This window comes from Chenopodium album, chromosome 13 (assembly GCF_948465745.1).
Source record: "Chenopodium album chromosome 13, dcCheAlbu1.1, whole genome shotgun sequence".
NCBI classification, from domain to species: domain Eukaryota; kingdom Viridiplantae; phylum Streptophyta; class Magnoliopsida; order Caryophyllales; family Amaranthaceae; genus Chenopodium; species Chenopodium album.
Window position 1 is genome coordinate 50,774,579 of NC_137846.1, and position 23,742 is coordinate 50,798,320.

Consider the following 23,742-nt stretch of genomic DNA (forward strand, 5'->3'; position numbering starts at 1 on the left):
AGCTTTTAAAGCTATGCAGGAATTGCAGCTATAACATCACCAAACTTCTTAACTCCCCAAATATATAATGGTATTAAATTAAATGCTCTTTCTAAATATATTAATATATATTGGACCAATTAGAATTTATTTCTTTATGAAATCTATGGAATATCTGCCCTGTTTTTTTTTTTTTTTTTTTTTGGACAGATTTAATAAGCAATGAAATTTTATTTACAGCATGAATTTAAATCAGAGATAATTGAAAGTAAAACCAAATTTAGGTTGGTGCAATATTTTGTTTCTATTTTTAACCTTAAGTTTATAACTTATTTGCATGGACCACATGCCCTTTTGTCATATGATGCAATTGGTTTTTCAAAATCATGCTATGTTACTGCTAAGGTTTTGTATTTAATTTCAGTATTTATGAATTTGCAAATGATTCCTTTTCTTTGTCTCTTTCATGATCCTTAGGGATAAGGTGTTTTTCTCGTCGCATTAAGAATTACTCTTTCCGGTCATAAATAACATTGTAAAGTAGTCAAAGTCGTTCAAATGTATGTACAAGAATACTTAGTAATTGGTTTGTAACTTAATTTTCCTGTAGGATTTTGTAATAAGGGTTTTTGGAATAAGTTATCACATTTTCTAAGATTGTTCAAATATTTCGTAATAGCATCTGACTGCTAATACGAAGTACTCGCATACCCTAATTAGTTGTTCCGAGTGCTACTAATATGAAACAAAAGGAGTATAAATTTTGGTTAGATCTTTCTCGATCTTATTACCCATTATTCGGAAAAAGATATATGCAGCTCTTAGGGCTGCATATAAAAAGCTAAAAATGGAAAGAATTAATAATAAATAAACATTTATTACACCGATTTACTCGTGAATTGTTGATAAATTCTCAACTTAATACTAAAAAAGGAAGTATATTAAATGCTTATATGCAAGGGTTGCATATAGCATTACCCTTATTATTATTATTATTAGTACGAAAAGTCCAGATCATGTTTCTTTAATGCTAAGTATAAGTGACAAAACTGTGTAAGCATCATAACTATCTTTGTTGTGCACTAGCATAAAAATTGGAAACAATATATTAGACCAATAACAAACAGAACTCCAGTAAATCAGTAAGTAAAATGTAAAATATTAATGGTTTTTTCTAAGAAGGTAGGTCTCAACTAGTCAACTCTCAATGTCTCATAATATATAGTTTAATCTTAATGATTTAGTTTAATAACTATATATATATATATATATATATATATATATATATATATATATATATATATATATATATATATATATATATATATGAATTAGTTTAATATTGGTAATCCTGACAAATTACGATTCTAGAATTCTTCTGTTCATTAATTAGAAGGAATCTAGGATGCACGATTTGATCATCATAGTAAATAGTATTACTGTATTAGTAGACTAATTCTTCACTTTTGTCATAGTTGAGGAGGCAAATTGTTAGTAAAAAAATTTAGCATATGTCAATTATTTGTGCTTTGTTAATTGGGCAAGTACTGTGCTACATATAAAAGACAAGTAATGATGTAATGACCTTAATAAGTTTAAATCTATGGGTCATGTAACTCATGTTCGAGTTGATTTCGAGTTAATTTTAGCTAGGTCATGCTCAATTGTCTTCGAGAAAGAAAATAAAGGACAAAGGAGAAGTAAAAATGCAAAATAACACGGAGTAACAAAACCCTTTAGGCTTTAACTATGATAATTTCAAGATGTTCGGTATCGTGTGTTGTTAGGATATGCGTTTAAGTGTTTAACTATTACTTCATATTGGGTTCTACTCGACTTAGAGATTATCTACTCTATTTTAAACCGGGAAAAAAAGGGGGGGAAACAGATGAAAACAGTTGCTTGAAAGATCTTCAACTGTTTGATAGTTTGGGGACTTACTAATGTAATGACTACACCTACCAATCCAGTGCTATGAAGTTGATATCAGACCCACCTCATAACTAGTGTAAAAGTATATCTAACCACTAAGAACATCAAAACTTTGATTCTGGCAAATTATTTACTCCTGTACTTTAGTATTTAAATCCTATTTTGTACTTGCAAATTGACAACTTCAATTTTGTTTATATTCAACTGTTTTTTTCTTTTAATCAGTATATAAATATCTTCACTTCCCTAAACAAAGATGAGCAATTTCCAGGAGTTTTCTTGGCCAGAACTGATACTGTCCAAGTTTGGATACTTCTAAAGCCTCAAACATATCCAGAACAAAGCATGAAACATAGAACATGTGCTGGTGCGCGAATGTTGTGCACGTTTCTAGACCAATCTAGGTACTCCCCGGTGCTTGAAATAATTTTCTGGGTACTATTAATCTCAAAATCATACTACATTGCACAGACTGAAAGAAATAGTCTGTGTCAATATGTCACATAAGATGAATTCCCCAAAATTTTCACCAAATGAACATTCAAAGCATCTAACATGAACACATAAAGAGGGAAGAGGCTAATGCATAATAGTCATTTTACGCACAGAGCTGCTAATGTATGCGATTTCACAAAAGATCTGTCAATGAGGCAGTGAAAATTGGACGATTTTTAACATCCCTTCACATTCACCTACCTACGCTTCATACAATGCTCTCAATACATCAAGATTATACACCTTATCAAATGACATTTTGACACCCAAAAAAATGAAAGATTAAATCATCAGTTTCAGGATTTGCAGATTACCACAAAACAAGGTAGTAGAGCCCTAGGATTGAGCAAATACAGCTCCTCAATGCTTGAATACAGACCAACTTTCCCAGCCAATGAATCAAACCCTGTTTGCCCTGCCAATTCCTGCAAGTTTTCCAACGGCCTGTGAACTCTTCCAGCAATCACTCTGCATACAATCAGCGCCTTCTTTATCGATGGATCACCATCAATGGATTCGATACCTTCAAACGCCCTCCCACTAGTCGAAGTTGTAAAAACACCAACTCCGCTCTTAATTTCCTTCTTTGTATAGAAACCATGCCTTATGATTCGACAAACACAGCATTTTCCTGAGACACAAAGGCTGGAAGATCCATCGATGCCTAGAGAACAGGCCACAATAGTCCCATAAAATCTCAGTAACTCATTTCCATCAGCAATACATCTTGGATGCTTCTTAGGGAGCTTACTGGCTTTAATCTTAACCATTTCCCTGTATTCTTCAAAGCGTGCTATTGTTTTCTGGGTGTTATGGACTTTCAACACCCTCTCTATTCGACCACAGTGATTCTCCGACTTCAGCCAGCTTGTTCTGCATATTATTTCCACTATTTTCCTTGAAGAATCACCTTCCACAAGCTCAGTTACTGCAGCAAAACATCAGTATTATTCAATTTATGAAACATTGTTTTGAATCCAAGACACTTATTAAACATTATAAAGTAAAACAGCTGAAATTAAGGACAAAACATTCAAATGTATGTAGACTTTGCAGAACTCCTACCAAACCAAAACCCAAAATGCACCCAAAACAAAATGACCAAATTGTGAGTTTGTGACTTTCGAAATTGAATCAAACAAACCCAAAATTAATACAGCAAAAAATGGCTAAAACCCAAGTATAACCCACAATCCAAACGAACTAATTGTCACCTCTATTATTCGCTAGCAGTAATGTCGGTTTTCTACTTATATCAATACAGTAATTGCAAATAGATAGCATTCATAGACTAGAAATTTAAGTCGACTAAGAAAATACCTGAAAATTAAACTAACAGCTGAAAGCCAACTGCAATAAGAGCGCATTCCAGGGTAAAAAGGAAACTTAATGTACTAAACTAAGCAGAGAAAAAGCAAATTATTTCCAAAAAGAATGTCTAGAAGCTGAAATAAGTAAGCAACCCAAAAAGTGGAAAATCAAATTTAACTACTTTTACACTAAAAAGCATACTACTTTTGTAAAAACAATGCAATCAAAAAAATCATCCAAAAAACCCTTAATTAACAAACAAAAAAAAAGATACACTAATTAACAACTTAATTAGAAACTTACCAGCATGATTAGAGAGATGATGAGCTTCAAGTGCATCCCATTTGTTAAACTGCTCTTTACACTTGTGACAACTCAATTGAACGGAAGAAGATGAAGATGAGCCATTCGAATCGATTTCGAGGGAGAATCTCTTCTTTGAATTCACCCCATTACTACTTCCACTTCCACTTCCATTTCCATTATCTCTTTCCAAACTAAAGGACTTTCTTCCATTAGTCCTTAAAAATGAAGGGTTAGCATTATTACTGCTATTGTTAAAGTAATGCATTGTAGGGTGTCCTCCAGGACCAGGGGTACCCGGCCTTAAAGTACCTACAAAGGCAGACTCTCCACCCTTCCTCGCCTCGTCTTCCTGACCACCATTCGCATTACCGGAGACGGTGCCGAACCCGGACCCATCAAAGGGACCATACCCAGTAATCTTGAGCTCACACCTAGAATTATTATTACTCAAAATAACTTCATGAGTAATTGGGTTTAAGAATTCACTACTTCCAATAGATCTTGGACTACAACTTGGCGGTTTTTCAATGTGCCTTTTACTTCCACCATGAATTACATCTTTTAGATTTGCAATTGACCTTGAACACCCTGATCTTCCTACTCTTCTTGTTAATATTGAGTTCATTATTTTGTTATTATTTATATTAATATTTTTTGATGGATCATGCACATCGGACGGCTCAGATTTACAGTGGAGAGATTTCTTCAATGAGAACCATACATTTGGTTTGCTGTTCTCTTTGCCCTGTTGTTGTTGCTGCTTCTTCTTCCCCTGCTTCCCACCTTCCATTTTTTTTAATTTTCTCTCTCTAACTTCACTTTTCTCTCTCTAGATTTTGCTTAATTTCCACCATTTTAACTAACTAACCCTCAAATAAAAATAAAACCCAAAATTTCTTTTAAAATTAATTCCAAAATTTGGGATTTGAAAGGTGAAAGTGTTTGCAATTAATGCTACTTCTTACACTATCAAGTAGGAAGTATATAACTCAAAAGAAAAATAAAAATGAAGAAAATATTTCTAATTTTATGACAAAGAAATATTCAAACAATGTCTAAAAACCAAAGGGTTTTTTTGTTTTAATTTGTGAAGATTTTTGGTTTCATGCACATTGTAAAATTCTAAAGATAGGTTGTTTTTTTTCTCTCTCTCTTAAATTCTGGGTTTTGGGGGTGGAGGAAGATAGAAAGAGAAAAAAAAAAAAAAAAAAAAAAAAGAGAGAGAGAGAGAGAGAATCTAAGAGAGTTGAAAATGGAAGAAAAATGAATGCAGAGGAAAAGAGGAGAAGATGAAGGGGGTGTTGGAGTAATAAATTAGAAGGTGGTAAATAATTTAATTTTATGGCTTCTTTCTGACAACAGGTATTGTGGGGTGAATTCATATTTAATACTCCTACCTGTTAGCTGTTTATGTATAAGACCCGATTGTATTTGGTATTGGACCCGATGTTTCAATATGGTATTGGACCCGATGTTTCAATATGGTCGAAGTTAGAGTAAAGTGGGTTAAACACTTAAACTCGACTCGACCCAACCCTATATGGCTATATCCTTGTCTACATATGTATACTCGGTGTATAATTATATACTCCTTTGTCTCTATTTATTTGCCTCATATTTCATCTAATTCCCCTTTTCCTAATATAGTACCATGTTCCCACCAATAAACTCGCTTATATACACTCGTAAAAGTTAAAAAAAAAACAACGGTTATCTCATCAAATACCCCTGAGTAAGGGTCTATTTTGATTGACTGAAGTGAGCTGAACTGAACTGAACTTATTGGAGTTGAACTGAATTGAATATTTTATAAGGAAGGAAATTAAGAATTGAACTGAACTGAACTGAAAATAATCTGAAGAGAACATGCCCTAATTTGCTTATTCACAATATACCCATGAAACTTTTGAAATACACCATATCAAATGCTCAAATGATTAACGAACGTCAACTTCGGCCATATTCTTACTGAATTGAGCTAAACTGAACTGAACTAAAATGATTGGAGTTGAACTGAACTAATTGAGCTGAACTGAATTTGATTGGAGCTGAAATGAATTGAAATTAAGCTGAAGTGAACATGCCCTAAGTATTTAACCCACTTTACTCTAACTTCAACCACCAATTGTAACACTAGAGATGATGTCGATAATTTTATTGATTATGTTTTTCAGTTCATTTATGTAGAAATGAAATAGATAACTTTGTTTCTGTAATTTAAAGGATCCTTATTTTTTTAATCACATTGTACATTTTCTTATTGATAACATATTACAAAGTGTTATTGGTTAATTATGAACAAATCTTATTGATAACATATTACAAAGTGTTATAATGTATTAATTGTAACATTTTCTAAATAGATTTGATGTTCTTAATACATTATAACACTTTGTAATATGTTATCAATAAGATTTGTTCATAATCTCATAGTTGAACTTTGAATACAGAAAAGAATCCTGAAATCAAATGCTATCTTTCTTCAAAAACATTATAATGTATTAATGTTAGTTTGTGGATCCTAGTAGCAAAATTGCTACAATTATACTCTTTATATTCTTTATTTTTTTTGTTACTTCAGATTTGCATTTAGCAATTGTAGTAGGGACTAGGGAATCAAATTATTACTATTGTACTGTTTAATGAATGTCAAATAATTTAGTTGGTTACGAGTAAATATTATACGTAGTAATATCATCTGCTATTCTCTATACATTGACAGAAAAAATTACATTTTCAAGCTACAGTATTTCATTTAGTCATTGGACTAATCTCAAGTTTAAACTTGTCATCAGTAATTAAAATTAAAAACTTGTTAGGAGGGGTCAGTTCGTCATCCAGGGGAAGCAGGGGCTGCCGCAACTTCTATGTTAGCAGCGTATACGGAGGCGTCGAGGCGAGGTGCTCGAATGCAGGGAGGGGGAAGCAACGCCAAGGTGTCACACGGCTACCCCCGGGTGCTGGGGTATTCAGACAATCAGACTACTGCATAAACAAACTATAAAGCTGGAGTAAAATTTAATTATTCATTTACTCGTACTTCGTAAAATGGTGCGGTCATTATCCTAGTTAATTATAAAATTTCATCAAATAATCAACAGTGGGGTGGTGGCGCAGTTGGCTAGCGCGTAGGTCTCATAGCTTCTGAGTAATCCTGAGGTCGAGAGTTCGAGCCTCTCTCACCCCAAAAATTTTTGTTCATCTAGGATTTAACAACATACAAAAGTAATACTACTCCACTTGGTCCTAATTTTTTGTCCCGTTTAACTTTTTATGGTCACTAAAATCGTAAAACGTGGCTTAATACGTGTACATCTCCATTTCCATAATTGCATATAAAATAAAAATTTAATGTCAATAAAATATACATTGAGACGTATTAATGGTATTATTAAGATTTTACATGATTATATTATTTCGTGTACATAATCAGGAGTTTATAATAAAAAAAAATTTAAAGTGTGGTATGACCCAAATATTAACAGTCGGAGAAAAAGTATAGGGACGGGGTTAATATCTTCCTCTTCTCCTTTTAGTTCCCTTGATCAAAAAGACTTTACCACCTCTGACTCATAATCTTCTCTAGTTGACACATATCTACTATCAAAAAGAGTACCTAGACAACCAAATTTTCTCAAAATTTGTTAATTTCATTTTGTAAGCTCAGTGATTCAGTGAATACTTATCACTAGTGTGGTCTAATGTTGTTTAGTGACCTTCCTCCTCATAAACCTTTACTATTGTGGAAATTTTGAAAGAACCTACACCCTACGTTGAAACTGTATATGTTAAAAATATAAAAGAAAGGAAGGGGGTCAAACTCTCTTGTTTGGGTAAGGGATTGGGGGAAGGAAGGGAAAGGAGAGGGAGGGACTTATTTTCCCTCTCCCTTTAATAAACATAATCCCTCCGAAATTAGAGAGATTTGGAGGGAAATTGGAATTCACCCCCCCCCCCCTTCCTTTCTTTCCCCTTCCCTTCCTCCTATTTCCCTCCCCTTCCTTTCCTTCCTTTTAACACTTTGTTTGGATTGAAGGAAATGGAGGAAAGGAAGGGAAGAGAAAATTGAGTGATTGATAATCTTTCATTTGGATAACAAATGAGGGAGAAAGAGAATTGGAGGGGAAAGAAATGGAGGGATCAAATTGCAAGAAATCGATCTCTTCAACAATGGAGAGATTTGGAAGGAGAACTCTTCATTCTTCCCTCCCATCCCATCCCATCCCCTTCCCTTCTCACCCCTTCTCCTCCCTCCCCTCCTCACCCCTTCTCCTCCCTCCCCTTCTTTTCCTCCCCTCTAATCTATCCAAACACAATTTTATAAGAGATTACAACAGCTTTAGAAAAGATACATGGATTCTATTGCCTTTACCCCTTACTCCCCTAGTAAGAAAGCGATGTAAGTGGGTTTCCAAAATCAAGCTTACTGTGTTTGGATAGAATTTTTGAAAGGAAAGGGAGGGGAGGTGAAGGAAGAGGAGGGGTGAAGAACACAAAATCCCTCATTTGGATAAATGAGAAAATAAAGGAAGAGAGAGTGAAGGGATTTGCTTGTTCTTGTGAAGGGAAATCCCTCAAATTTTCTTACTTATCCAAATCAAAAATTTCTGAAAATTAATTTTCGAAAATCAATTCAATAATTTCTGAATGTTGGTTTTAGAAAAAGAACGCATTTTCTAAAAATTGATTTTCGAAATCAAAACTTTTTTTTTTCTTCAGAAAATCATTTTTTTGAAGATCATAACTCAATTTTATGAAACTTGATTCATGAAAATAAAAACCAAATTTCATGAAAAATCGATTTTTGAAAATCAAAACCAAAATTTTGTATCTCATCATTTGAAATTTTTATACTTTAAAATCAAAATTTCTTAAGATTGAATTTATAAAGAGAAGAAGAAAAGCTTGAATACCGCAGCAAATGATGTGGTGGATATGGCAGCGGAAGCTGACGTGCGTGGCCCGTGGTGAAGGTGACAAACAGTTGGGCCCCGGGGAGATTTGTTTTTGTAGAATCAAAGTTTTCCTTCCAAATCTTCTCTAATTTGGAAAGATTTGTTTCTTAATTGTGGAAGGAAATAATTTCCTTCCATTTCTCTTCCTCCCAATTCCCTCACCTCCCATATTTGCTATCCAAATGGAGGAAAACTCATCTCTTCCTTTCCCTCCCCTTCCCCTCCCTCCATTTCTCTCCATCCAAACAAGCTGAGTTTTAAAGCAAGATTGTTGGTTAAGTGTTATAATCAGGGGCGGGGCTAGAAATGTCTACGATTTTGGGGGCCCCGTTCAAATTTCATAAATTGGGCCTCTATTTATAGGTAAAAAATTAAAAAGCAAAAAATAAACTCCTATAGGCTTTGAACCCTAGTCTTGAGGTTATCATAACTACAACAAAACCACTAATCCAACTTCAACTTCAACTCTATATATATATATAGTAATTTTCGGGGCCCTTTGTTTTTGGGGGCCTTGAGCTGTCGCCCACCTTGCACCAGCCCAGTCCCGCCACTGGTTATAAACTTATAATCATATTTGGGCGATTGATTATGATGAAGCTTTTTTACCTATGTGTGAATATGGTTGACGTGAGATGCCTTATGGCCTTAGCTGCAAGCAGAAACTGGACTCTTCATCAATTGGATGGAGATTTGATTGAGGAAGTTTATTTGGAGGATGCTAATCGATCCTCATATATATCAAGGTCTAAAAACTCATCAAACCGTAGTATATCTTAAATAGTCTTCTATGCAATGGTTTGCCAAGTTAGTGGAGGGAGTTACAGGTTATGTTCAATCTAAAATTGACTATTCTTTGTTCATTAATAATAAGCTAAGGGACCTCCATCACCAATCACCATAGTAGTTGTTTATGTTGATGATATGATATTATTCTCAGAAGGAATTATGAGCATGAAAATATGAAATACAAAGTTTGAAAGCTCATTTTGATGTGATGTTTTAGTATTATTAAAAATTTGGAGAAGCTCTGTTAATTCCTTGGTATTGAAATTGGTTCCTTACAAATCAGGGTTAGTGAATCAAATTGGGGAGTTTTCTCAATTGAAATTAGGGTTTTACGAATTGATTAATTGGATGAATAATTAGACAATAAAGATAAGAAATTTTCCAACAAAGATAAGAAATCACAACACCACCAACTCGCCACCCCTCTTCCCGTTAATATTCAATTGGGCAAATCATAGACGAACAGTTTTCCATGGAAAAAAGCTCTAATTAAACTTTTTTTTTATGAACTGAATTGTCTAAATTAAGTTATTTTTAATGGAATGAATTCAACATCTATGTAGAATTTGTTTTATGAGGAAGGTGTGAATGAGGAGGATGTTGTAGCAATGGCGGAAGTCGAGGAGAAGGCAGAGGTGGAGGTGGAGGCGTGTGAGGGTCAGAATACAATCCCATCAATTGAAACTGGTTGTAGGAATAATGGGTTTAGTAATGTCTAATTAATCCATTTGTAAAACCGTACCCTAATTTCAATTGAGAAAACCCCCAATTTGATTTCACTAACCCTAATTACACATGATTTTCCTCTCGATTTTGAATTGTCAATTTGTTGAGGTCTTAATTGCAGAATTTTGAAACCCTAACTTGCGAAAATGAGACAATTGAATTAAAATGTGTAAGAAGAAGATACATAAAGAGGGATGAACAGGGGAAAATCGAGCAAAGAAATAGGGAAAGAAAGAGAAAATGAAAGAAAGGTCGTTTGTGCGGCCCAAGATGACGTTATGTAGGAAAATGGTGGTAGTTTTTAGCGTTTTGGAAAAAACTAGGTGGTATAATACAATAATAAAAAATTAAAAAAAAAAAATAAATAATAAATAAATAAAAAAACTTGAGGTGGTATGTAAAAAATGACTATAATACATGGTGGTATTTTTCAAATTTTCCATAAGATAATTTCAAAAAGCACTCATAATAAGTTTTTGGAGCCCAAAAAAATCTTTTAATAAGCTATTTACCAAACACCCAAATTAGTTATTTATTATAGTCAAATATTTAATAGTGTTTAATAAGTTAAAAGCTTTCCAAAAAGCTATTTACCGAACAAGATTGAAGAGAGTACTCAAAATCCGTACTTAGTATTTTAAAATATAAACCAATCCACTACATGTACACCTCTCCTTTTAACCAAAATACAAACCAATTTGCCACAAGTATCCCTCGTATCCCTCTCCTTTTAACTTTCTTTAGTATCCTTTTCTTTTCTTGACTTTTAATTTCTATAACCTTCGCTTTTAATTCAATAAAGTGAATTCTCTTAATGTTATCTTCTTCACCTTTCTCTCCATCTTTCAATTTTATTTTGATTGAATTTTCCATTTAATCATCTATCCTTAATCATCTTCTTCTAATATTAAATTTCTAAATAAAGTTCTTTCATATCATCCATAAAAAACCATATTGATAGATAGATAGATATTTCTAAAATTGAAGCAACAAATAAAAAAGATATGAATGACAGGGAATAGGAAGCGTTTGGTGTAAGAACTTAGGAACTAATTTCATTATACGAAATTGCTTGCATGAGAGGTGGTGGAGGAGGAAGGGTAAGTGGGGGACGAGGTGGGGTCTCATCATCGGAACCCGTGAAAGGTAGGTAGGCAAGGGACGAAGGAGGGGAAGAACTAGGGCACGACTATCCAAGATCTAGGGTTAGGAAAAGAGAGAAAAATTTCTAGAAGCACCTGATATCATGTAGAATTGTGTAATTCTCCTTGAGTCCGAAGATGACTCATTAATCAATATATATAGGTGAATACAGCCTAGGGTTTATATAGTTACACAAAATAATATAACAAAATATATACGAGAATATTTACATATTCTCTATTAAATTATTTCAAGATATTAATTGTGTAGGAAATTTAAATTTGTGAAGAAAAACTTTGTAATTTCGTAGATTGATTTACAAATGTCTTTAATTTTTTGATACTAGGTATTATTTTACTATCATGTAATTAAAGTGTTTAATTTGAATGCTTTGTAATAACTTATATACTGCCCGTACATGTCTGTAATAAGCAAATACTCTATAATAACTTATATACAACCCCTACGTATTTGTAATAACTTATACACAATCCGTGCATAAAACATTGCCCACAAAGAATTTTGAATTGAAATAATCCAAACAAAATAATTCTGAATCAGCACTCCAGCACACCCTTAAATATTAGGCGCTGGCGCTCAAAAATCAAAATCCCAAAAATACATCGTACGGAGTTTAAAAAAACACCAAAGGCGGAAATTTTAAAACAAAAAAAAGAAGCATCTTACAACAAACGAACTCCCACAACCGTCGATTCCAAAAACAATCCAACGGCAAAGAACCACGATCCGTGTGCTTTAATCTGATTGGCTGATATTCAAACACCCAAAACAAAACCTCTATATAAGCAGAACAACCCCATTTAGCTCCCAAACATCCTTCATGTTCTCTCACTAACATCCTCATCTTCTTCCTCTTCAACTTTCTCTCACTAGAAAAAATTCTCTGAAGCGTCAAAAATGGCAGGAAGAGGTAAAACCCTAGGTTCCGGCGCAGCGAAGAAGGCGACTTCTCGAAGCAGTAAGGCTGGTTTGCAGTTTCCGGTTGGTCGTATTGCCAGGTTTTTGAAAGCCGGGAAGTACGCCGAGCGTGTTGGTGCCGGAGCTCCGGTTTATCTTGCTGCTGTTCTTGAGTACCTTGCTGCTGAGGTATTTTCATTTTCCTCTTTTGATTTTGAAGTTCATTTGTTTTGTGTTGTTTTTTTTGGTGAATCTAGGGTTTTGATTTGCTGGAATCTTTTGAAATTGAAGTTCTGGTTAATTTTGTGATTGTTTGAATTTGAGATTTTCGATTTTCGGTTTCTGATGTTTGATTCCAGGTGTTTCTTCTATGATCTTCAAATTAGTCTAAAGTTATATGAATTGTTAGAATTTCGTTTAAATCTGGAGATGCAATGTTTTACATTTCTCAAGAAAAGCTGAATTTATACCTTATTTGGGTTAATGATTTGATAAAATTTTTGTAGAATGTTTCATTGATTAAGCATGATTTGTATTGCTGCCTGAGATTTGTTGATTACAATGTTTAATTAATTGTTGTTTGATGGTTGAACAATTGCTGATTATTATGTTGAATTTTGTTTGGTATAGGTATTGGAATTGGCAGGAAATGCAGCAAGAGACAACAAGAAAACCCGAATCGTGCCAAGACACATTCAATTGGCAGTAAGGAATGACGAGGAGCTGAGCAAATTGCTCGGAGATGTGACAATTGCCAATGGTGGTGTGATGCCCAACATTCACAACCTTCTGCTCCCAAAGAAGGCCGGTAGCAACAAGCCTACCGATGATGACAATTAAGAATGAGAGTTTGAATTCGATGATCATATGAAAGCCGGGATCTCAATTATCTCAGTTGGGAACCCGAAAAATTGTTGTCTTTGTTGGTCTTTGGATTAGATTTATAGGGTTGTAGTTAGGGGATTAGGGTTTTGCTTCATTTTGTTGTTACTTTGGGTTATGGTTAATGGTAGTTTGGGTTAATTTTAATTAATATATTAGGGGGGCTTTGGATAGATTTTACCTTCTCTAATGTGTATAATGTTCATGTTTCACGATCTTGACAATTTGAATGAAAAAACAGTGAAATTTGTGGAAAAAACAAGTGAAATTTCATGATCTTGTGTTAAATTTATACTTTCAAGCTTGGTTCTTTGCTTGTGATAGTATTTGAAAGGAAAGAATTTTGTAAATGGATGTACCCAACTTTATGTTTATCATTCTAGCATCAATCTAATTCACACACAATGCTGATAGTAAAATTGTAGTTTTACATTAAATTCATTTTGTTCATGTTTCATGATCTTGACTATTGAATGAAAAGACAGTGAAGTTTGTAGAAATATTTGTGTTAAATTTCTACTTAAGTTTGGTTTTTTGCTTGATACTTGCATTTGAAAGGAATTAGTAGTTGTACTACAGATTTACATTTGTTCTTTGTTTTGCAGTAAAACTTGTGCAACATTTCTTTAAAATATTTGTTTTGAAATAAGTTAAACAGAGTAACATTTATCTGAATTAGCTTTTGACTTTTGTGTTCTTTTATACAGTTGATACTATCTTTGGTTTATGACTTACGAAATGATCAAGCGTACAATGAGGCATTTGCATGATGAAATTTTCAATTCAGTTTATAATGTGAATCTTTTCTATAGTTTCAAACTGCCAGGCAATAATTGTGATCTACAGAGTCAGACAAATAGACGATCATACAAAAAATGAACTAAATTAATTAAATTAAAAATAAATTACAGGGTGAAAAAGTCGTAGCTAAGCACGAGTCACTAGGAGAATACGAGCTGAAGGTATATTTCTACAAGGGGGATCTGTGATGAACTGATGATGCAGAGTTGAGGCACTGTCAACATTCTATATGCCTTAAAGTTGGACCGCCTGAAAAACTCACTTCAGGAGTGTGGATGATAAGTGTTGATCTTCTTGATTAGGGATTCCAAATAGAAGTCCTGATCCCCCAGCTGAAATCTGCAAAAACACAATAAAAGACTAAAGAATGAAGTTGAAGTAGAAATTAGTTCGAATGGATTGAGAAAAATCTACATGTGTTCAAATTTAAGTCTGAACATCCTGCAAATTTACATACCTACAATTACAAGAAGAGATACTGTGTCAGTGTGTCCTCAATCATCATCTGAACTTGTACCATCGTCCATTCGCCTCTCTACAATAGCCGGGAAAAGTTTTTGGCGAAAATCGGGAGAAAATGGTGTTCGAGGGGTTTCAGAAGACGTTTGCCTCGAGGGAGGCTCTCGTTTCTTCTGATTTTTGGTAGGCCACCTCGGCTTCTCCTTCACCTCTCGGCATGCTTTGTCCAACATTATTAAGAAATCTCGGACTATAACAAACAAACGCAATCCCTCTTCCTTTCCAGAACTTCCATGAAAGTAATCAACAGTATTCTTTACAAGAGCTGTAATCCTTTTTTCATCCTCCAACAGACTAGTGATATCCCCCTCAGCAAGCTCTACAAAGCTTTTAAGGGCTCGGTAGAAACCATTATGCTCATCCACTTCTGACATTTCTTTGTTGAGAAAGTTCTTTGCTTTACGCAAAGCATTTCCAAGCTTTGTAAGGGTTCCTGTCAAAATATCTGAATCCAAACATGCTGCTTTCTTGACATTTTCTAGCTGGTCTCCTACTCCTGAAACAACCTGAAGACCAAGACTGCGATAGTGCTCCTCAGAATCATCAGGAACATCTTCCAAAAGATCTTCAGACTTAACACTGGACATACTTTTGCTCTCTCGGGAAGCACGGGCAGCCCTCACACCTTCTGAGCGGATTATTTCCTGAACAACAAAATGGAGAAGCGTGGTCTTGCCATCTGTTCCTCTGACATCGGCCAATTTCAACAATGTATCCAGCTTAAACGCATGAGCACCACCCCGATACGTTCCATCATTCATACGGTTACCAGTCTTAAGAACAGCTTCTAGAAGCTTCAGAAAAAGGCGACTATTTCTGAGTTCCTTGCAAGCAGCCTGCTCAGATATGCAAGACATGAATATAGAATTAAAGAGTAGAATGAGCAAATAAAATCAAATTAGAGCTTATCAGGATACTCAGAGATACTGACCTCTAAAGTTATGAAGGATTCCTTCATTGATGTAGCTTCCTCTTGTAGAGTAACCATAAAAAGTAAAGTATCCATTCGCTTGAATGCAAAAGGGATGTCCACCAGAGCCTTCAAAAACCGCTCAGCTGGTCCAAGTTGAGATATTTGACCATCAAAAAGTCTCAGTTTCAGTTCTTCTTCTTGGGTTGGAGCCATTTTTAACAAAGTTTCAAGGAGTTCCGAAGGAAGCTCATTCCCTAAGAAAAGATGGCAAAATAACCAAATTTCAGCAAGTAATACATATACTGTTGCTCTTCTTTTTGAAAGTTTGGTAGCAGGGACTTTCAAGTGAATCTTTCATCAATCATAAACCATAAAAGTATGTTAGCATTAATGCTGCTTTGTGTTTGTTTAGAAGCTAGCAAAGGGATTATCTATGGACAAGTTCAAACTCCTAAGAGCTATATACAAGAATTATACATATACACTGTATTTCCTAAAAGGATATTACAGGAGTTTATGACTGAGTCACGTGTTATTTTGTTGCTTAAGGCTGCATTAGCTTTTTATTAACCAAAAAACAGGGAGTTTTCTACATTCATGGAAAACAGCCCTGGCATAACCGTATAAGAATTATAAATATATCAATTGAGAAAGTTTAGGTACACATGAAACATAATTTTAGGAACACATAAAACATAATACGTAGTAAATAAAAATATAAAATAAGGTTTTAGTAGACAGTTTTTAAATAAGATAATGTGACTTAGATAAGATTACGACAAAGGCCTCCTTTAAATAAGTTTTCTCCCAGAACAATTTCTGGTACAAGTTGATTAAGGTATGATGTGGTACGAATCTTTCTAGTCAGATTTGATGGCTAAACTTTGACTGTAATTTACACTAATGTAAGAACTTTTTTAACAATGCGTATATTCCAAAGACCTAATAAGAGCTTAATTTAAAATCAATAAGGCTAACAAGACAAGGCGTAATAATGCTAAGAAAAGTGTGCAAGCTTGAAATTTTTAACATTTCCCCCCTTCTTTAGTGAATTGCTTTATGCAAAAGTAAGTAACATCACCTTCTAGCAGAGCATCACGAACTTCTTCAGTTGTAACATTTAGTGCCCGTAAAAGGATAGAAAGATTTTGTGCCTTTTTCTGATCAATAAGTTGAATAAATTGTGATGGTGGATCGCGAGAGGAAGACTCTTTCTTTTTATTATTTTTGTTCTCAGAAGCAGCAAAACCAAATAATGATTCTATCATCTCTTCATTGAACCTGTAAAGATGATTGAAGAATTATAAACACTGCACTATCAATGATCAGGACAATGACAAATCTATTTAAGTAGGAAACTCACTGGAAAGACCCTGATTTAAGTTGGTCCCAAACCATTGAATGTTCAGGGTTGGCTTGAACCTTGTCCCAAAAGAACGGTTTTAGCTTGGCTTTTGAAGCATCATCCCCATTAGCAGAACTGCTACCTTTGACTGCAATTGGTGGGAGTCGAGATGGTGTACTACCACCCTTTGGCGGTGGTGGTGCTTGGGGCCCAGGCTTCCCTCCACGAGCTGGTGGTGGTGGCGGAGGCCCAGGAGGAGGTGGGGCTGTTTTTTTAGGGGGGGGAGGAGGAGGAGCAGCTGCTTGGGGCTTTGGAGGAGGAGGAGGAGGTGGTCCTCCTGTAATTGGAGCTCGCCTCAAGGAAGCAGGGCGTTCAGGTGGCAAGGGATCTGCTCTCCCAGGGGGTGGCCTCAAAGGAGGCTTTCCAGAGGTAGGCACACCAATTCTTCCAGGAGGTGGCTTCAGCCCTGATGATACATTATTATTGCTAGACACATTTGAAGTATCAAAGGAAGTATTTGCTGTCACATTGTTCGCAGATTCCATTGATAACTTAACATCTGAAGAGACACCACCAATTGTACTCAAGTAAACAGAATTTCCTTTCTGAACAGAATTTTCATAAGTCCAAAACTTTGGTGAAGAACCTGAAAGATTAACGTCAAACATCAGTACACCATTAAGATTTGTAAGTTTCAACTCCAAAAAAGATATTTCAGATAATTAATACCATTAGCAGAGATGTCACTCGAGCTTAAGCTTAGAAGGGGTCTGTCATCCTTATGTTCCATTTTGGAACCTCCGCCAAAAGCTTTACGACAGCATAAAAATATGATTAAAGCAGCGAAAAATGTTACACATGCAGTAACAACAACAGCAACAACAATTGTAGTGCGGCTGTGGTCTTTGCTGCCAGTGTCTGCTGCGGAATCTGACTCAGAATGTCCACCATCTGGTGAAGATTTGGGAACAGATATTGGAAAGGAAAAAATGTCTGGTGGAGGTGGAGCTTTACGCTTTGGACCAGAAGGTTTAAAGCCAGAAGATCGAGGAGAAGGGGCAAAGGCAGGAGAAGGAGATGGAGATGGAGATGGAGATGGAGAAGGAGATGGAGATGGAGATGGAGATGGAGATGGAGATGGAGAAGGAACTTCAGCTAAAAGCCTTCTTGAGTCGACAGTGGGCTTCAGCTTTAGGTGTATGGAATGCAGATCTTTATGAAACCAACCAACTGGACTGGCATCTTCACCGGAGATTGGGGAGATCTGAAAATTATCCCTGAAGCATTTGAAGATATTATTCTTTTTCTGTGGCTCTATAATGCTGAGAGCTTTCCGAACATTATTCTCTGTCAATGCTTGACTGTTGAGAATTTTTCCAGTTTTTGATCCTGAAGCATCTGGCTCAGTAAAACCAAGACCTTTATAAATTTGATTCACATGTATCAATTCATTCCTGCAACTAATAGCTAATACCTCCACCTGCCAGAGCACATTATCAGGTTAATATACAGTCAGGAATTGCAGTATGTAAAGGCTCATATCTTAAAATCATAGGAAGCATAAGCGTCTGACAGATGAAGCAAGCCCATTCCTCACTCCCATGGAAGATTAAAAAAAATAAAAATGAGAGAGAGCTATCTAGACGGGGGATATTAAAATATAAAACAGTGAATCTGAAGCCAAAGGGACACAAATGATAGCTCCTCCTAAAAAAGTACATAAAATGTAATAGGACCACAAGTAAAACCCAATTTCCCAAGAGTATGGCACAGAATCTTAGTTATCAAACTAAGAACATCAGAAAAGTAACTTCAGCAAATTCAGAATGCCTAGAACAGAACAATTTACCAAGGAAGCACAGGCAATCCGCAAGGAATTACTTCAAAAAAGATTTTCATCAAGTGACTTATAGACTTATAGTGGCCTGCAAAAAAAGAATCTAGACAGATTTATTTGTATATAAGAGCTTATGTTCAGATTTCTTTAACAAAGTCAACATTTTAATATGATAACTTATCTAGGATACAAAATTTGAAAAGAATATTAGTTTGTTTATTTTTTATTCCTTAAGTGAACTAATGGAATAAGTTTTAAAAGAGAAGCAAAGATTGCCACTTCATAATATCAACATATGCCAGATGCTTACCATACTGATCATATATCAGATATTACTTCTTGGCCATATGCCTTAAGCACCAAAAGAAAAAGGACACAACATCCTATTGACCTGTTAATTCCTCCCCCTCCCCCCCCCCCTCTTGTGGTTGGAAACGAGTAAAATGGATAAGGATGCCCATGACAGAAGTGAGATAGACCACTTACAAGACCGATGGGAGTTCCACCCCCTAAAACTATTGGCTGTGGTAGAATAAACTTCCTAGGCTTATGAGGTGATCATTTTCACGTCTTTCTACTAGTAAAATGAGACCTCAATCTTGTGCACACATATACGAGGATCAACGTGATCAAAGCCAAGAAAAGGATATTTATTGAAGTTAACAACTCAAACCACCCACAAGCATTTTAGCAACTCATTCCATCAAACTCAAGCACTAGGCAAACATGACAGAGCCAGCATATTTCTCTAGTGACAATGAAAGAAAGGCAGCTAAGTTCTTAATGAAAGGTGATGAAAAGACCATCATTCAAAACTGCATGAGCAGAAACTAGACAACCTAACTACGCAAGTGTTAATCAACAAGCCAACAACCATTCAACCAAGCAAAATTTCTACTAAAGATAAACCTTTATAGGGAAATATTGCTTCATTTTACTCTTAGATCCAGGTGAAAAGCTTGAGTCCTAAACTTATATTGTTAGTAGACTCAGTACACACTACACAGTACAAACTTCTCCAGCTGCTGATCATCACACTTAAATATCAGAGGATGACATAACCAGAGCTATTTGACCCTCCTATTCCATGATGCATAACTCCCTCTATCCCTCTAAAATTGCCTTATGTGAGTACAATTAATTTTGGTTAGGTGGAGTTGATGAGAAAAATTGGATGGACCAAATCTTATGGGAGAGTAGAGCTGTGGTCTCTCATGACCATTATGGGATGGGGTGAACTTAAGGGGACAATTTTAAGAGGAACAGGAGTACAAAACAAAATCAATATGCCTGTCATGATATGCTCCAAAATCAACACCATTCTAAATTCCTCACCCCATAGTTGTGACTTGTGAGAACAAACTCATTTTGACCTCTCAATTAATTTAGCTTTGGCAACTTCAACTCTGTTTTCCAGCTTACTAAGTACTTTGTGGTTAATATCACTACACTTTAAATATTGATTATTTTCAGATTCTTGCGATTTTTGAGTGCAAGAACTATAAATCAGGCGTGAACCTTCTTGACAATCAGCCAATCAGGAATACTATTAGTAGCCATAATGCAGCCCTTGCCCCGAACAACAAAGCATAAATTCATTAATTGATTTTCTAACCTCATGGTCGAAGGTGCAGGATAAAAAGCCATTTAGTTACCACTTAATTCGGCAGAATAGGACTGAAGCTAGCTAACAAAATTACCCATCTTTTCATATAGTCTAAAGTGAATAACATAGGGATGGACAATCCAAGTACCATCGAGATAAAGAGTGAACTCTAACCTGCTATCTTCTGGAAAACCAACATGACATAAAGCAGCCATTAAATTACAACACTATAAATGTATCACACAGAAATCAGACATTGAACAGCTCCATAAACTAATGCAGTTCATATATATATATATAAAGTTATAAACTTTGATACATCAAATTAATAAGCTCAACAACAAAAAAGACAATCACATCTCATACCAAATTTTGATCAAACTCTTCAGGAGCCGAATCGAGCTCGAAACCAGAAAGTATTTCCCGGATCACTGTCCTATCTTCCAGGGTCATTCCCAAAAGAGACCAAAAGACAAGAACAAGCACCATACAACACCCCACATCTTTTATTTGCATTTTCGGTAGCTTCACTATTACAAACACAAACAATACTTTTCATCTCATCAATAAAACCCAGAACCTCAAATTTTACCTGGCACTTGAATCAATAACAACATGAACCCTAAAAAAGGGATTCCAATAACTTCAGAAAAATGCAACAAATTTCCCCCCTTTTGCAGTAGCTACAAAAATCCAAAATACCCAATTCAATTCTTAACACAAATTCCCATAAACTATCAAATTTGAACCAATTTGACTGATTTCAAGCTGAACCTCAAACCCTAATTCCAGAAAATTTAACTTCCAGCAATACCCAATTGAGAAAATTTCAACCCAGTTGCAGAACGATCAAAATGTCCAAATTAAAACGAACCCAATTCAGAAAATCGATTGAATTCAAACTACAAGCGTTTTAATCAGCAAGAGAAAAGCGTTTGTTTTGTAAATTGTACATGCGTCATCAAGAAATTTCAAGTTGTGTTTGAGACCCAGAATTTTGAAAATTGACTGGATCTAACAATTGAAAAGAAATTGTAACGTAACTTCAGAAGGCGGAATTAATTGACCGCGTAATTGTAAAAAAGGTTAATCAGAAAAGTTGTAACAATTTTCAATTTTGTTTCCCTAAAATTTAGGATATTTTGGGGGTTTTTAAATTCAAACGAGTATCTATGTTCATTCCTTAAGAAACTGAGAATAAAAGGAACAAAAACAACGCGGAAATAGCCGCCCAAATACCACCAAAGTCCCACTTCATTCTTTTTGATTTCGGGCTTGGAACCGGGTCGAGACCAAGAAATTAGTTTGACGTAGATGACTGGAGCCTGTTCTCATCAGATTAATTTCAGTTCAGTTCACTTCAGTTTATTTTATGTCTAATGATATTGCTAATGATATAAAGCCAAATTTCATACTTTTAAGCTTATATTACAACAAAGACAACAATAATAATAATAATAATCTAATCTAATATATATAAATAAAGTAGGCATTTTTCAAGAGCATTCGGCACGCCACATAAAAAAAGATATTATTTTGACCAATGAAAAATTCGATTAATAATTTATTTTAGAATTAAAAAATTCACTCGCCACCTAAGCAAAAGTGACGAATGAGATTTAAGAATTTTGCCACATAGGTAAAAACAACGAATAGTTAATAATTAAAATTTAAATTATTTAAACAACTAATAATTATCTTTTTTACATATATGATGCAAATATTTGATTGCAAATATCTTTAATCTCTCCCTATAAAACATTATAAAAATTAGATATTAATAATGTACTCATCGAGACGAATAAAACTTAATCTCATATGACTATCGTTGTCCTTATATATAGAGAGAAATTTAGAAGATTCTCCCTAACTTAATTTTAATAGTTAAAATATTCTAAATGGGTTAACATTTTGAAACAAAACGAGTATAATAAAAAAAATGTCATTTATTTTTGAATTAAAATTTAAATTGTCACCTAAGCAAAATTAATGAATAAGGTTTGGGATTTTATAATCAAGCGCCACGTAAAATAAATAAAACAAAGAAAGATAACTTTAGTGTTAAAATTAAAAAAAAAAATATCTTATAATATTAGGAATTTTATCCAAATATTTAATGAAGGATCTTCATAAATATACAAAATCTTGAATTAAATAAAATGATTTACTAGAATCGTGCATCGCACGGGCTTACATCTAGTAATAGTAATAATAATAATAATAATAATAATAATAATAATAATAATGACTATTATACGGTTATACCATATTTCATTATTTGACGAGCTAGGAGTAAAAATAGGGTCAAGTTAGTTTTTAAATAAGACAGGCCCAACTCTTTGTTTTATTTATTTATTTATTTTTATTATTTTATGTTTTTCATTTTGAGAATTTTGTAAAAAGTGTTTTGTGTTCTTTTGTCATTTTAATATTTTATTTTTTAATTATATAGTCTATGTTTTTAAAATGTTTTGGGGTTCCATGTTTTTAATATATTTTTCATAAATATTTTAATTATATAGTATATTTTTCTTAAATATTTTAATATGTATATTTGTATATACACATATATATATACTAATAAATAATCAAAGATCATTAATCCGTAGTTAAAAATCACTAATTAATAAGTTCAGTTCAGTTCAGTTCAGCACAGTTCAGTTCAGTTCAATTCAGTTCAATTCAGTTCAGCTCAGTTCAGTCAATGAGAACAAGCCCTCGCACTCTTGAGTAGAGGTGTCAAAAACTAACCTGATTATTGACTCATTTTAATCTGACTCGAAAAACATCTGAAATTTCGACTCAAATAAACACAATAATTTAGCATGTCTCAACTTTAAAATAGACTTGACTTAACCAAACCCAATTTAAGTACCCGAATTGATACCTCTACGGCTATACTCTTGAGTAAAGATGTTAATTTTTAACCCAAATCGTAAGGTTTTTTTTTTTTTTTTTTTTTTTTTTTTTTTTTTTTTGGGGGGGGGTAAAGATCAACTGAATGGTTTAAAGCCCGTCAATGGGGATCTGATAATTGACCAAACCATATTCAACGCAAATCCAAATTTACATGAAAATCGTTGAACCGTATGCGACCCGTATCTAGGGCTGTTAATGTAACACCCTATAAATTCATTTCCTTTAAAATACCTGTTTTTTTGCTCTTTTGAAAACTCAAAATAGGAAAATCTAAGACATTACTGCCACCGTGAAAACGACTAAGGCAACTATCAAAGACACACAGCGGAAGACTATCTTTAAAAACATTCAAAACAATTCAACTTA

General features: G+C 34.3%; 3 protein-coding genes and 1 non-coding gene across 4 annotated transcripts; 2 read left to right on the forward strand and 2 right to left on the reverse strand.

The window, feature by feature from the left end:
* Window positions 1–2,438: 2,438 nt before the first annotated feature.
* Window positions 2,439–5,229, reverse strand: LOC145576833 (uncharacterized). Its single transcript, XM_081634540.1, has 2 exons — window positions 4,021–5,229; window positions 2,439–3,334 (listed from the first exon to the last, which is right to left on the reverse strand). The coding sequence occupies exons 1-2, from the start codon at window positions 4,811–4,813 to the stop codon at window positions 2,703–2,705; spliced, it is 1,425 nt and encodes a 474-aa protein (XP_081490666.1). The 5' UTR covers window positions 4,814–5,229; the 3' UTR covers window positions 2,439–2,702.
* Window positions 5,230–7,125: 1,896 nt separating this feature from the next.
* TRNAM-CAU (transfer RNA methionine (anticodon CAU)) lies at window positions 7,126–7,210 on the forward strand. The gene is given in 2 exon segments: window positions 7,126–7,163; window positions 7,175–7,210. It is a non-coding gene; the product is annotated as a tRNA-Met (tRNA).
* A 5,270-nt stretch (window positions 7,211–12,480) lies between these two features.
* Window positions 12,481–13,698, forward strand: LOC145576834 (putative histone H2A.3). Its single transcript, XM_081634541.1, has 2 exons — window positions 12,481–12,743; window positions 13,185–13,698. Exons 1-2 carry the CDS (start codon window positions 12,555–12,557, stop codon window positions 13,392–13,394), a joined length of 399 nt encoding a protein of 132 aa, XP_081490667.1. The 5' UTR covers window positions 12,481–12,554; the 3' UTR covers window positions 13,395–13,698.
* A 605-nt stretch (window positions 13,699–14,303) lies between these two features.
* On the reverse strand, window positions 14,304–21,661 carry LOC145574903 (formin-like protein 5). The gene is made up of 7 exons (XM_081632784.1): window positions 20,824–21,661; window positions 17,744–18,494; window positions 17,033–17,660; window positions 16,751–16,950; window positions 15,688–15,923; window positions 14,695–15,592; window positions 14,304–14,576 (listed from the first exon to the last, which is right to left on the reverse strand). Exons 1-6 carry the CDS (start codon window positions 20,971–20,973, stop codon window positions 14,732–14,734), a joined length of 2,826 nt encoding a protein of 941 aa, XP_081488910.1. The 5' UTR covers window positions 20,974–21,661; the 3' UTR covers window positions 14,304–14,576; window positions 14,695–14,731.
* Between the last annotated feature and the right edge of the window lie 2,081 nt (window positions 21,662–23,742).